The sequence below is a fragment of the Plasmodium vivax genome, chromosome 14, assembly GCF_000002415.2.
Source record: "Plasmodium vivax chromosome 14, whole genome shotgun sequence".
NCBI classification, from domain to species: Eukaryota; Apicomplexa; class Aconoidasida; order Haemosporida; family Plasmodiidae; genus Plasmodium; species Plasmodium vivax.
The window spans coordinates 1,764,011-1,777,777 of NC_009919.1; the positions used below are offsets into that span (position 1 = coordinate 1,764,011).

The window sequence follows — 13,767 nt, forward strand, 5'->3', positions numbered from 1 at the left end:
AAGGGGCGTCTTCATTTTTGCACTTGCACATGTCGGACGTAAAAACGAAAAATTAAATTATTAACACACAAAAAGTGGGTAACCCTTTAGGCTAACGGTGCGCGTATCGATGCGAGTATCGATGCGCGTTGCTTTCGCGCGTTTGCATTTGCCTCTAAAAAGAAATGTACAAATGTAGCACCCGATGGTACCCACCCGGTCGATCGAAAGCGCTTTGCTGGCGCGGCGCACACACGGTTTTGCGTGAATCATGTGGGCATAGGGAATTATTTTTTAATTAAGAAAGCATTCCTATAAGGATAAATATGTGCGTAATCTAATCATTCGTTTGTCCATCCGGTCGTCCGCTGACCCATTTGGGGGCACTCGCTGCTTTGCCATTTGCCGAATGATCATAACGCAGGAGGGTCAATACTATATGCCAATCGCTATCACACCCTGGCGGGGATTTCCAAAACAGTTGCAAACATGGCACATACAAATTTTTAATCCGTTTAGTATGTGACGCGTGAAACCGAACACTACTGTAACGCTGTTGTTCGTTAAAATTTTTTTTTTTTTTAAATGTACATAACTGATTGATATTTTTGAATGAACGGTTCAGGCAAAAGGAGTGCGAATTTGCCAAAAATTATAAAATTTTCCTTGTGTGTGCACAGAAATGGTTTTTTTTTTTTTTTTTTTTTCTCATAATGGCTAACTACAGCTAAAACGGGAAAAGTTCGATAAGCTGTGGGAACAGTATTTTTCAACCCATGGCGCACATGTGTGTAAACGTGTGTGTGCAAATATGTACTAATAAAACGCAAGGGTTATGTTAAAATGTTGCTAATTTTTCCTTCTTTTGATTTTCCTCTGATTTGTCATCCAATATTCCCCACTTTTTCTATGTCCCGTTTTGGCGTTATAAAATTTGATGGCCGCTATCCGGTTTGCTTCATTTTGCGTTGCGATTCGATATACTCATTTTTTTTTTTTTTCACGAAAGCAAATATTGCATTGAAGCTTTTCTGCAATAAAGTGCATCAGAAAAAAGGCCAGAAATTTTGAAGTGCTAATGACACACTGGCAGTGCTGCTTTTTCATGACGTTAAAACTTTTTTTTTTTTTTTTTTTTTTTTTTACCTTTGGAAAAGTGCTGTTACACTTGTTAACTTTGCCAATTTTGCCATTTTGCCAGTGTGTCATTTTGCCAATTTGCCAATTTGCCATTTTGCCAGTCTGCCAATTTTGCTGTGCTTTTTTCCGCCTTTATAAAACTCCTTGTTTTCTTTGGCTTCCCCTTTTCCGCTCTTTGATTTCAATTAATTTCCGCCTTTCCATTTGCACGTTTTCCCGTCATTTTCTCTACTCATTTTCCGCCCTTGCGGTAAACGTACTAATTCAATTGTGTCAACGCTCGCGCATGTACTGATTGACTGGATGATTTTTCACTTATTCATGCGCTTAACCTTAACCATTCGCTAAACCATTCGCATTTCACTTACTTATTCACGTACTTATTCATTTAATTATTCACGTATTTACAATTTTATTTATTTTATTTTTTTTTTTTTGTCACAAAGTGTTCTTTCTTTAAATTTTATTAAACAAAAGATAAAACGCACATTAAGAGAAAGAAGAAGGAAAAAAAAAAAAAAAAAAAGAGAAAAAAAAAGGAAAAAAAAAAATTGTTAATTGTTTAATTCCGTGTAATTATTAATCCCTTTGTTGTTTTTTTTTTTTTTTTTCTTTTTTTTTTTTTCCCCCTCCACTTCTCCCCCTTTCCGCAAGAAAGACCAGAAAATTTACGAATTAATCCAATACATAGTCAAATAATTTTGACATATTTGAACACCCATGTGTTAATCGAGCACGCAAAAATAATCACTTGCACGAATTAAAACGGTACGTGTAGGTGGATATAAACCAGCACACACACACACACAAGCGCGCACACCTTCACAATTTCGCACACACACGTGCCTTTGCGCGTTTACATGTACACAGATAGGTACACAGATAACGAAATTAAGTTTATAGAAGGCTGGGGGAGGTTCTTCCTGCGTCGACCACACTGCGCACACACTCACACACGTCAGCCAAACGACAGTCAAACGACAGCCACAGGGCAGCCACCCCCCCTCCAACGTCGTGTAATCGTTAACGACCACCGCTAGCGGCAACCAAAGCAAGTGAACCACTTCTCACACAATGGGAAATTACTGCAGAAAAAACAAAGCGAAGGAACCCAAAAGAAGAGACATAGACGAGTTAGCCGAGCGCGAAAAACTTCAAAACGAAGTTGAGGAACTGCCAGAGCAAGTTCCAGAAGATATAGAAGAAGAACTTAATGATCAGCCAGAAGAGCCTCCAGAACAGGAGGAAGAAAATGAAGAAATCAAAGATGATGAGGATATAGATTATCCCATACAAGAAAATAAATCCTTTGATGAAAAAAATCTGGACGATTTAGAAAGATCAAATTCGGACATATATTCAGAATCGCATAAGTACGATAACAACAGCGACAAATTGGAAACGGGTTCGCAGTTAACCCTCTCAACAGACGCAACAGGCATCGTGCAACAAGTTACAAAGCTGAGTGAGCCTGCCCATGAAGAGAGTATATACAACACGTACAAGTCGGTCACCCCATGTGACATGAATAAATTGGACGAGACGGCGAAAGTGTTTTCAAGACGATGTGGATGTGACCTTGGAGATCGCCACGATGAAAATGCTTGCAAAATATGTAGAAAAATAGACCTCTCCGATACACCCCTACTCAGTTGATTTGGGGGGGGTATATTTTCCACGCGAGAATGTGTGTGACTGTGCAGGTGTGCGAATGTAAGTGAGTACATGTTGCTTCAGTTGCTCGATTTTAGCGACGGATTGTACATGCAGATCAGCTTGGTCGTTTTTTTTTTTTTTTTTTTTTTTTTTTAATGTGCCCCAAATGTTATCAAGATAGCATTATTTCTCTGACGTTTCGCGGGACCATGCACAAGTGCAGATATGCACATGTATATGTGCTCCCCCTCCCCCCCCTGCGCGCGTGCGTCGACTCGTACGCGCAGACATTTTGGCAGCCCCCTTCGCAGACGTATGCCTATGCGTATGCGCATGGGCATACGCACACACGAATGTACACGTATGCTCATGAGTACACATGAATACACCCGTATGCACCCGTATACACATCTTTAATTGTTTGCACGCCCACCCCCCGCATACTTCTTAATTCAGTGTGAAGTAAAAACGTACCGTTTTGTAGCACCCCGTTTTTGCATTGTTCCGTTGTTGATATAAAACAGATTACAACTTTATTTTTTGATGTAATAAAGATTTATTTCGCTGGAAAAAAGAAAAAAAAAGAAAAAAAAAGGAAAAAAAAAATTAAGTTCTGACCCCATTCTCACGTGAATGCCCAAATGGTTGTAACCTAATTAAAATTACGGCCATCGCCAGAGGAGCGGAAATGGACCCATCGCTTTGCGTCATTACGGTAACGGTGCTTCCACGTGTTCACGTTTATTTTGTCCCTTCCTTTTCTCTTCTTTTTTTTGCCACGCTGCGCCGTGCCTCGACGTAGGCCCCGGCACACACCAAACAACGCGATGCGCTAATTTCGTTTCACAAATTTTTTGCCAGCGGATGGCTATTGCGCATCTTCAGTGCCACTTTGCTTCTTCATTTGTTTGTTTTTTTTTTTTTTTTTGTTATGATCAAACATTTGAACGCGTCTACACAGCGCGACGGAGTTTTTCCCCCTTTGGGGGGAGTTACACATTGACGAACAAAAGGATATAACTTTCGTGGAAATTCCCACATTAATGTGCAAACACAAAGACGCGCACATACGTACTTTTCGCGCTTTAAGCGTGAAGGGAACTTTTTCACCGCAAAGGATTAAGATAAAACGAAAAGGAAAAAAAAGGGGAGAGGGAAAATACAATGGAAAGACAAAGGGGTGTAAATACAATTGAGGGAGGCGGGCGATGCCGCAGCTCAGCATAGCAGAGGGTGTGAGCCCGCCTTAACGACTAACATTTAACTCTGAAACGCTTTAAGGGGAACAAAGCCACTCTGCAAAATTTAATTTACAGCTATGTAGGATCGGGGGGAAAGCTATGCACCTGGGGGATGGCCATACTGAGCAGTTCACACGGATAAGTAAGCCGCATTTTAACCCAATTGTGCACATACATTTCCGCATGAACAAAAAAAGGAAAAAAAAAAAAAATTAATAAAAGAATTCCCCTGAACAGTCATGTAGAGGGGACCCATGGAGGAACAGCCATTCTACTTAGGTACCATCAATTTGGTGACCATCACGCAGAGCTGCTCACGTTAATCTTCTTCGCCTTGTAGTGATTTATCATTATTTTGTTCAACTCGGATAGGCCGAAGTTTTCTATCCGCTCTTTCTTTCTTCCTTCGTTCAGTCCGAAGTAGCTGGCGAGGCTGGCAAACTGAAGAGTGAATCGTTAGCGTAGGTTAGCGCGGTGGTAGTAGTGATAGTGGTGGTGGAGCATAAATCAGCCTGTCGGTGAAGAGTACCATTTTTGCAACTTTACATAGAGCAGCTAGGAGCAACAGCTGCATCTCCATTTCACGCTTTCCACTTACGTTGAAATTCTGGTCGGGGGCGCTCGCTTTCACCTTTTCGGTTAGCATATTTGTCTATAAGAATGGGGGGGAAAAAAAAAAAAATAACAATTTCAGTTTGGTAGAAATTTTTTTTTTTTTTTTTTCTTTCGTTCCTGCTTACCATATGTATCAAATGCGTGGGGTTACAAAAGTACGAATGAGTTTTATAATCGACAATGGTAATTTTGTGGCACTGATTTTTGAAGGAATTCTCTTGGTACTGCTCTTTGGTGTCCTACATGTGGTGAGTATGCAGTTGGTTCATTTAGCGTTTTCACGATGTGTGAGTGGGTAGGCGCAACCGCCCTCAAAAAAAACGAGTTAAAAAGGAAAGGCACATGGAATGGGCTAATGCTTCGGTAGGGGGAAATTTCATTTGGAGGGAACACTTCATTCACCCCTCACAATGCAGCAACTCGAACAGTCAGAGCAACTACTCGAAACATTTGCCTAAAACCACGATGTGTATTTTTTTTTTTAATTTTCCTTTTTACCTCATAAATTTCGTACAGGTCCTCTATCGAAATATTGTTTAGAAGAAAATTCTTTTTTCGCACCTCCTTTAACACAGTCAAGTCTTCATTGGAATGGTTCATTTTGTTTAGACAGTCCTTCACCTTGTCGGTGCTTTTGCCCAAATCGGTGTTGATGTTCTTTTCACTTTCTTCATGGCAATACACTTGATTGATTTTTTGGGCTACGGGTGGAGTGAGGTGAGAAATGCGAGGGAGGGATGGGGCGATCCGCCAAATATTTCGTTTCTCCTTTTTAGCGGTTATACCCATTTGGTGTACACAACTATGATGGGTTATTTTGACTGCCATGAGGGACACAGCTACGCGCCATCATCCTCCCATTTGTGCAGTCGGCTAGGAAAGTATTCTCATAAGAGCATATAAAAATTGGGGTGCGAAAAATAAAGCCGCCATTTCAATTAGCATTCGCAAAAAAACCAAGAATGCGGCGCATTTTAAAGAAGTAACCTGCTATTTCGACCTTCACAAATTCGTTGTGCAGAGTCGCTTCCACATTTTTGCATATCAGGTTAACGCGGGTAATGTCGTTATTCTGGTTGGAAAAGAAGTGTTTGTGGTGAGGGAGGTCCCAGCGCATGTTGCACGTGTGTAGAGGTACGAACAAGCGGTATCGCACAAGTAGGCATTGGACTAGTGCGAACTGCTCGAAAGCGCTCCCCGGCAGCTCCTCACCAATTCGATTTCCTCCTTTTCCATACTTTTCAGCTGCTTGCAGATGCTCTCTATGTCTGACACGAGCTATCCAGCACGATTGGGAAACAAAAAAAAAATAAATATACAAATATAAATAGCGCAATGATGAGAGGGCGGGATGGATAAAGAGAAAATTTGCCCACTTTTTAAAGCGAGTTGCGTGTCTACGGGGGTATTACCTCCTTCTCACTTTTCTGCAACTCCTTTTCAGTGGTTTTCATCTCCTCGATTTGCATGCAAATCAACCGGTTCTTGGACTCCAGGTCGTTGATTTGGTTCAGCAGTTTTTCCACCCCTTGGTCCATTTTGAGGAAGTGACTGACTAAGGGGTGGGGGAGAGTATGTATTTGCCTCTTCAGATGTGCGAGTTTTTTTTTTCTCTTTTTTGCGTGCGTATATGTACAAATTGGGACGTTTCTCAGGTTGACACGAGGATTTTTCAAAATTTCGATATATTGGGGAATGGACATGTAAACATATGGATGGACAAAACTTTACCCACGTACTTGGCAACATGCACGCTCATTTTTTTCATTTCATCTTTTTTAGTAGATCCGAAATTTCTCGCAAAGGTGGAAAATGAACATAACGCAGAAAAAGTGCAACACAGCACTTCCTTTATTTTGCGCGCTAATGTATCTACACCAGTATGTCACCACTTTCAGACTGTACGCGATGGGAAAAGTTAGCCGTTTTTTCCCCCTTTTTTTGTGGCTCTTTTTTGGAAGATTTATTTTATTTCTCCCATACATGAAGCTTGCGAGGCTACATCAACGTCGCCTTAATGTTGGATGTTCTCTCTGGGGGAGTTTTCTTATTTTTCGCTGAAAAGTCTATTGACTTTGATTCAACGGGGGATGGGAGCAGCGCAATTGGTAAGGGGCGGCAACTCATACAAGTATGCGCAAAAATGCAAATCGCACACGTGTAAATTAGCATTTTTCTACATTTTGAAATTGTTAAGCAAAGCGAAATGTAGACATATTAACCTTTATTTTTTAAAGAAGAACACGGTGCCTCATATGGAACCTTGCCAAAATGATAGCTACAATTTTGCTTTCCGCGCTGGTTCACAATTTTTCCACAATTTGCATGCTCACTTTTTTATGAACTGTTCAGGTGAAAAATGCCGAAATAGGAAAAAAAAAAAAAAAAAAAAAAGAAAAAAAAAAAAGAGGAAAACATTTTTTGGCTAGCTCTGGGCCTCCATTAGCGCGATCTGTTTTCAAACGTTGCAGAAGTTAAGAGGTCACTTCCACCGCGTCACCTTTGTTACTCCATTTTTGACACACTGCTTGCCTACCCATTTGGAGCAACGAGTGAAGGAACCGTATAGGATATATACTCTTCTGTGGTGAGCCCCATTTGGCAAAGCGCCCGTTCGCTCAATGGTCCCTTCGGTTTGGGGAAACGCTAAAGGTGTAAGAAAAATTTGCGCACTTTTAACGTATAGGAAGAATGACCAGCCGTTTTGTCACCTTTTCACTTCTACCTCGCCCGCCAGTTGGCCACAAAACGGAAGACTGCCAAGAGGAGGTGTTATTGACACGCCAACGCAGCTAATTGTAAAATGCGTGAGTGACACATATAAGTCCAAAAACTTCAGTAAAATAAAATGGGACTGCATAAACAATGATATATTAAAAAATTTGGACAAATTTCACGTAAAGGAAATATTAAAAATAGTGAACATTGTAAGTCGACTGCATTCTGGCAAAGGCATTTTAACGCAATTTATTCCTGTACTGAAAGGCAGACTATGCAGCATGAATTATGAGCAAGTCGTGAGAATAATGTCTTCTTACGTAAAGGCGAACATTAAGGATGATTTGTTTTATGTAGATCTGTGTGCAATTGTTAGGAGGTACTTGCAGCATGTGGCAGCCCCCCCGCTAATCAACCTTCTCTTTAACATTAACATGTGCAGTGTGAAAAATGACAATATCAGGTGTGTGGAAAGGGAACTACTAAACCACCTCACGGGATATATTCACTTTGATGGGTTAGCGAATGGACATTCGTCTGGAGCACAGGGCGAACCTTCCGGGAAAGGGCACCTCACCAAAGAGGGAAAGAATAACTCCAACGAGAACAAATTGGAGGAAGGCGAAGAAGTAGGAGACGAGAGGTACATCCCACGTGCCAATTTGCACGAAGCGGGGAAATATGACTTGATATTATTTTTCTACTCATTCAGCAACTATGTATTTATGGCCTACTTCGAAAGTGCGGAGAGCCCCTCACCTCCTGACGACTTTGCAAAAAAACTGAAGAAGTGTCATGACGCAGTGTGCAAGGCTAGTCGGGCAAATGAGCAAAGACTGTTGAGGGAGTCCCCCCCATTTTACTTATTTTTACTCTACAAGGCCATCTTAAATGAGATATACATATTTGGAGCAGAGCCCACAAGTACTATTCTGCTGGACAGGGTTAAGGAAAAAATTAACCCAATCATGGGGATGCTACAAAATAGGGAAAGATCCTCCAGAAAGGGGAAAACAAATGAAATTGTAAAATATATAAATATACTGCAACAGAATTTATTTCTCTATTCACAGGATAGAAAAAATTTCTTTCTTTGCCATTTCGAAAGTAACCTTCAGCTGGTTAAGGAGCTGCTGTCCCTCTTACAGGAGAGTAACCACAGCGACATGAACAGGTAAGGCGAAGAGAACGAGGGGAACTAAATCGGGGAAATTCCGTTGTAGGGGGCCACCCTCCGATAAGATCTCTACCACCACGGCACCCACTCCGGGGTGTACTCGTGTGCACACGTCGCTGCGTACACCACGGGAGAATCGCTCCCTCCTCAAATGAAGCGACACATGCATCACCGCATCTTTGCCCCCATACGCGATGTCCTTTTTATTGCTACACGGTACTCCCCCTTTAACAATTTTCCAATTTTGCAGATATTACTTATGGCATAGGGAAAAGGTCCAAGAGGTGCAGAAAATTATAAGGCTAATTGAGATGGAGTAAACAAGCGGTGGGAAAAGGGAAAAAAAAAGGGAAAAAAAGAAAAAAGAAAGAAAAAAAAAAGAAAAAAAAATGGTGTTCTTTAAAACTTTCAAATGGAGCAGTTTTCATAGCGGGGAAAGAGACCCCCCGGGGAAAACCCCCCTTCGCCTGCTTCTCCATCTGCAGGGTCCCCCCCATTTACTCGTCCAAGTCGTTTTGTTGAACCATGTCAATGAAGTCCTGATGGGGTTAATGGGAAAAAAAGAAACGATGTATATGCAGGGGGGGATTTGCGGGCATGTGCGGCTCGTTGTGGGGCTGTCTGCCGGTATACGTTCGTTCGCTCTTTCGCCCGCTCGCGCGTGATGCGGCACGTACGAAGTTATATTCGTCGTCATAAAAATCCTCAAGTTCGGTGGACATCCGCTCGTCCATTTCAGTCTCCCCCTCGAGCAGAGATTTGTTTGAAACTTCTACATTGTTAATAGTGGCAATGTTTAAGAGGCTTAAATTTTTATTTTCCATTTGGAGACCGCTGAGATTTGCTCGCTTAATGTTGCATAGGCCTGTGCAGAGGGGAAGGTGACGTAGGGTGTCTTTGGGAGGGGGGGCCCTCCAAATGGTGCGGCACGAAAGGCAATTCTGCGCGCTGGCCTATTTTGATACAAGCACATTTGCACACATGTGTGTTGCTCATTTGGGCGTTTTTTTTTTTTTTTTTTCTTCACGTCGTACGGTCGCGGCAGACGCAGGCACAACTCGCTTCGCCACGCGCATGTGCGAACGGCTTAGCGTTGCGTGGGCAACGGAGCGAAAAGGGAAAAAAAGCAAAGCAGAGCGAAGAGAAGAGAAACGAAGCGAAGCAAATAAAATAAAATCAAAGAAAAGCTATGCAAAACAAAACACAATATGGCATTGTCATTTTTCACGTTTACTGAATATCTCTCTGTAGTTTGTTCTGTCGAATAGGCATGATATCTGCGGGGAAAAGGCGTGTGTGGTGGAAGCCAGTCGAAGTTGTTGCCTCTACGTAGGTAGGGGCATCCTTCCACGCATGAGAAGCATAGCAACTGAGTTGCCACACACATGTGGAGCGCAACTTACCTTCTTCAAAACGAGACAAACGCAATTCAAATAATTTGCAAAGAATAAAAATGTGTTGAAGAGGAAGTTCCCCAAGTTCCGACCGTACGTGCAGTGGAGTATGCCTGTCGCCAAGCTTATCATTTTGTCTTTCTAGTTGTTATAAGTTTGTCTAGTGTGCATACAGTAACACCTGTGGGTGTCTGTGGGGTGACCTCCTCTAGTGTGTGTTAAGCGGTTTGCAGTTGGGGCATTCATACCATGTTCGTGGAAGCACTATGTTGAATGGATACCCATCAGGTGTATCTTATTAAGTGTGAATTGACTTTGGGTCACCTGCAGACAGATTTAACATCCTCATATTTGGCCGTTTTACTTGGGGGGAGGGCCACTGCAACATTCGTTCGCCTCTTTGCGCCGTTCATGCGTATCTTTGGTGTTTTTTTTTTTTTATTTATTTTTTTTTTTTGTTGCGCTTCTCAATTAGCGTTGCAAAGGGTGAGGACAAAGTGGGTATGCAAAGTTTTTCTTTTCGCTGTGGGCAAACGAGGAACTGCGCAGGTGGCGATTTGCTGGCGGCACTGAACATTCGACCATCCGACTTTTCACCCTTTCGCCCTTTCTCCCCTTCACCATTTTATCGTTGCACTTTGGCTGTTCGCTCAGATCAGTTGTATCATCTTTTGCTGCTGAACTGTGTGGCTATTTTTTTTTTTTTTTTTCCTCCAATTAATTGTCGCCCCTTTTGCGACGTGACACACCCGGGAAAATATTTTCATCATTATCCCCGCCGAATTTTCACGTGGCCATTTTTTTTTTTAAAATGGAAGTGAAGTTGCATTTTCCCCATTTTGTTTTCCACTTGGACGGGGAAAAAAGATTTACAAATTGGTTAAGCGGTTAAAAGGGAGAGAAGAAATTTTTTTAAATGATCAAAATGTCAATCCCCCCCAAAAAGGATGACATACCATTTTGCTACACTTGCCCATGCGTAACGTGAAAAAATATTGGAGGGCATCCAAGCTGGAAAAGATGACGCGCAAGAGAGGTCATTAAATGGGCGATAGTTTCCCCTTAACGGAGAAAATAACGCGTTGTCTGTTTTTCCTTCCATTTTGGCCTCCTTGGCGTCTCCCGACGTGGTGCCATCGTTCCGCGGTCTTCCATCGGGACTATATGGCGGTATGGGTGTGTGACCGTTTCGCCGCTACTCACCGCTTATCCTCCTCGCCGCCACGCGGAGATGCAAAATCTTAAAATGAGCAAAATTTTTAACGTAAAAAAAAAAAAAAGGGATCACAGGGGAGGGGGAATAAAAAAAGAATTAACAATTTTGTTTTCCCCACCGCATGGCAAACGGGGGGAGTTACTAGCCGCGCTGCAGATCCGTACAAGGTGTGCATTTCCCCCTCCCCCTTTACTGGCCGCAGAATGGCCGCAGAATGGCCGCAGAATGGCCGCAGAATGGCCGCAGAATGGCCGCACAATGGCCGCAGAATGGCCGCACAATGGCAGCAGAATGGCATCATAATTGGCCTCACAAATGTGTAAAAAGGGTCCACGTAGTTGGCTGGGGGTTGATGAAATGGGCCAACTTGACCAAAGGGGGGAAGAGACTCCCTTTCGTTTGAGGCAGCTTCTCAGGGGGGAGGCGTCCCCTCTGAACTCCTACATCCTTGCACCGCTCATTTCATTTTACCGTCACGCCCTCCGCCAGTCCACGGGCACCACTGCCTTACGCGTGTCGTTTAAAAGATGGACAAAATTTCGCGCGCAGAGGGCGACGCGCTAGGGCGAGGCCCCACCCAGGGCGCTCCTCAAAGGGGGCTCCTCAAAGGGTACTACACACAGGACGTTTCTCCTTTATAGCTTCCCCTTCCTCGCTCCCCCCTCGCCGCTTTGCTCCCCCATCACCGCCTTACTTCCCCTTCGCGGGTCAGTTGCCCTCAATGCAAGCCGTGTCGAGGCCCAACTGCTTGAGGACCTGCCTGTAATTTTCGACGTTCCTGTGGAGAATTTCTTCTATAGGACCCAGGAGCCTCTTAAAGCTCTTCCGGTCGAGGTAAACCACCTGGCAGGTATCTTTCGCCTTAACAGTAGCGGCCCTGGGTTTGTTCTTCAAAAGGGCGAGCTCTCCAAAGTAGTCTCCCTTACCATACGTCTTGATAACCGTCTTGTCTTTTATGGCCAAAGCATTTCCTTCAACGATTATATAAAAGGTATCTCCCGGTTCCCCTTCTTTAATAATATCCTCTTGATCTGCAAACGTTTTCGTTTTTAAAGAATCAGCAACTTTGGACCTTTCATAAGGGTCCATATCCTTCAGGATGGAAATTTGGGTGAGAAAATCTTCGTACATTTTTCTCTTCTTCGCAACGTTGTCTTTGATTATGTAGGTGAATGACTCCCTGTCTAGTGCCCACAGGTGACACTTGGTCAATGCTTTCGCTGTGGCAGCCCTTTTGGAATTATACAGTAGAGCCAATTCTCCAAAAACATCCTTCGATTTGAGGACTGTTAATACTTCCTTTTTGTTTTCCTTCGTTTTGAATATTTCCACTTCACCTTGATCAATTACGTAGAGGAGATCTCCCTCCTCTCCTTCGTTAATTATATTTACATTTTTTTCTACATGCTCATCAAAGAAGGCGTCCACGATGGTTTCCATTTCGTTTTTATTTAAGTGATTAAAAAGGAAGGAGTCATTTAGGGCTTCCCTTATTTTCTCTTTTTCGCTTTCTTCCTTTTTGTATACCTTTGGGACAAAATTCAGTTTTTTTTTGTTCCACTCTCCGTAGGCCTCTGCGCTCACTGACATGCGCTTGCTCTGGCCGACGCTCAGCTTCGCCAGGTCCGATTCCTTCAGCTCCATTTCCTTCTTGTCCACTTCGCTCAGGCACTCCGTTTCGTCTCCGTCGCTGGAGTACTCCTCACCTGCGCGGGGGGAAGTAAAGCAGTGAAGTGGGGGGAGAAGTGGAGCAGTGACGCGGGTGGGCCAGGCAAATTTGCGAAGCGAACTTCCCCCACTGGAGACGCCTCGCACACCGCGGCACTTCGCACACCGCGGCAGCTCGCGGAGGGGACTTACTTATGAGTAACTTCTTCTTCGCAGATGGGGAAGGCGACTGATTCGTGCCGGAGAGCTGACTCTCCTCCTGGGCATCACTGTGCGCCGGCTTATATTGGGAGTCTCCGTCTTCCCTTTTATTCAGTGAGGAGGAACTAGACAAATTGCTCTTCCCTTCATCGAAGCTGCCCTTGGATTTATCGCTGAGGATATTTTTTTTGCTGTTCCGTTTCACTTTCTCTTCATACTTTTCGAATTGCTCCTGTATATCTTTGTCGTCCATGGTTGCTGCGTTCTGTTCGCCAGGAATTCCTTTCCCTTGTCTCCTTCGAACGGGGGGGGGAAGTGGGGAGTGAGCGTCCGCAGGGGGATTTTTCGCTTATCATTTATTTGTTACGCGCGCGCGAGCGAACGCGGTTGTTCGTTTACGTGTTCACGCGTTTGTTTGTTCGTGCATTTGTTAACTTATTTGTTCGTTCGTTCGTTCGTTCGTTCGTTCGTTCGTTCGTTCGTTCGTTCGTTTGTTCGCTTTTTTTTTTTTTTTTTGCGGACGCAACGCGTTATGCCTCACGAGTACACACAGTGCGTGCGCACGCGCGTGAACATGCGTAACAGTGAACACTGTGAGGGAGTTTTTGGTAAATCGTCTTTCGCCATGCGTTTGGCGATGCGTTTCGCCGTGCTCTTTGCCGTGTATTTCGCGATGCGTTTCGTGCCGGCGCAGAGTAAAAATTGCTCCGTTGGCATACTCGCATGGCCGGGCGAAGCGTCCGTTCGTCACTCCCCCCCTCG

The 13,767-nt window shown here is 43.6% G+C and overlaps 5 protein-coding genes across 5 annotated transcripts, besides 2 other annotated features; 2 read left to right on the top strand and 3 right to left on the bottom strand.

The window, feature by feature from the left end:
- The first annotated feature begins 1,267 nt into the window (after positions 1-1,267).
- Positions 1,268-1,287: a microsatellite.
- A 457-nt stretch (positions 1,288-1,744) lies between these two features.
- On the top strand, positions 1,745-2,775 carry PVX_123765 (gliding-associated protein, putative; the record flags this gene model as incomplete). Its single annotated transcript, XM_001617265.1, has 1 exon — positions 1,745-2,775. Exon 1 carries the CDS (start codon positions 2,194-2,196, stop codon positions 2,773-2,775), a length of 582 nt encoding a protein of 193 aa, XP_001617315.1. The 5' UTR covers positions 1,745-2,193.
- Positions 2,544-2,580: a microsatellite.
- A 1,541-nt stretch (positions 2,776-4,316) lies between the features above and the next one.
- On the bottom strand, positions 4,317-6,381 carry PVX_123770 (hypothetical protein, conserved; the record flags this gene model as incomplete). The annotated part of the gene is made up of 7 exons (XM_001617266.1): positions 6,044-6,381; positions 5,844-5,909; positions 5,619-5,703; positions 5,130-5,332; positions 4,757-4,870; positions 4,615-4,668; positions 4,317-4,457 (listed from the first exon to the last, which is right to left on the bottom strand). Exons 1-7 carry the CDS (start codon positions 6,332-6,334, stop codon positions 4,317-4,319), a joined length of 954 nt encoding a protein of 317 aa, XP_001617316.1. The 5' UTR covers positions 6,335-6,381.
- Positions 6,382-7,174: 793 nt separating this feature from the next.
- On the top strand, positions 7,175-8,846 carry PVX_123775 (hypothetical protein, conserved; the record flags this gene model as incomplete). Its single annotated transcript, XM_001617267.1, has 2 exons — positions 7,175-8,523; positions 8,777-8,846. The coding sequence occupies exons 1-2, from the start codon at positions 7,253-7,255 to the stop codon at positions 8,844-8,846; spliced, it is 1,341 nt and encodes a 446-aa protein (XP_001617317.1). The 5' UTR covers positions 7,175-7,252.
- A 177-nt stretch (positions 8,847-9,023) lies between these two features.
- PVX_123780 (hypothetical protein, conserved) lies at positions 9,024-10,052 on the bottom strand (the record flags this gene model as incomplete). The annotated part of the gene is made up of 4 exons (XM_001617268.1): positions 9,024-9,065; positions 9,204-9,391; positions 9,761-9,851; positions 9,930-10,052. 4 exons carry the CDS (start codon positions 10,050-10,052, stop codon positions 9,024-9,026), a joined length of 444 nt encoding a protein of 147 aa, XP_001617318.1.
- Positions 10,053-11,844: 1,792 nt separating this feature from the next.
- On the bottom strand, positions 11,845-13,604 carry PVX_123785 (cAMP-dependent protein kinase regulatory subunit, putative; the record flags this gene model as incomplete). The annotated part of the gene is made up of 2 exons (XM_001617269.1): positions 12,997-13,604; positions 11,845-12,842 (listed from the first exon to the last, which is right to left on the bottom strand). Exons 1-2 carry the CDS (start codon positions 13,256-13,258, stop codon positions 11,845-11,847), a joined length of 1,260 nt encoding a protein of 419 aa, XP_001617319.1. The 5' UTR covers positions 13,259-13,604.
- Positions 13,605-13,767: the final 163 nt, after the last annotated feature.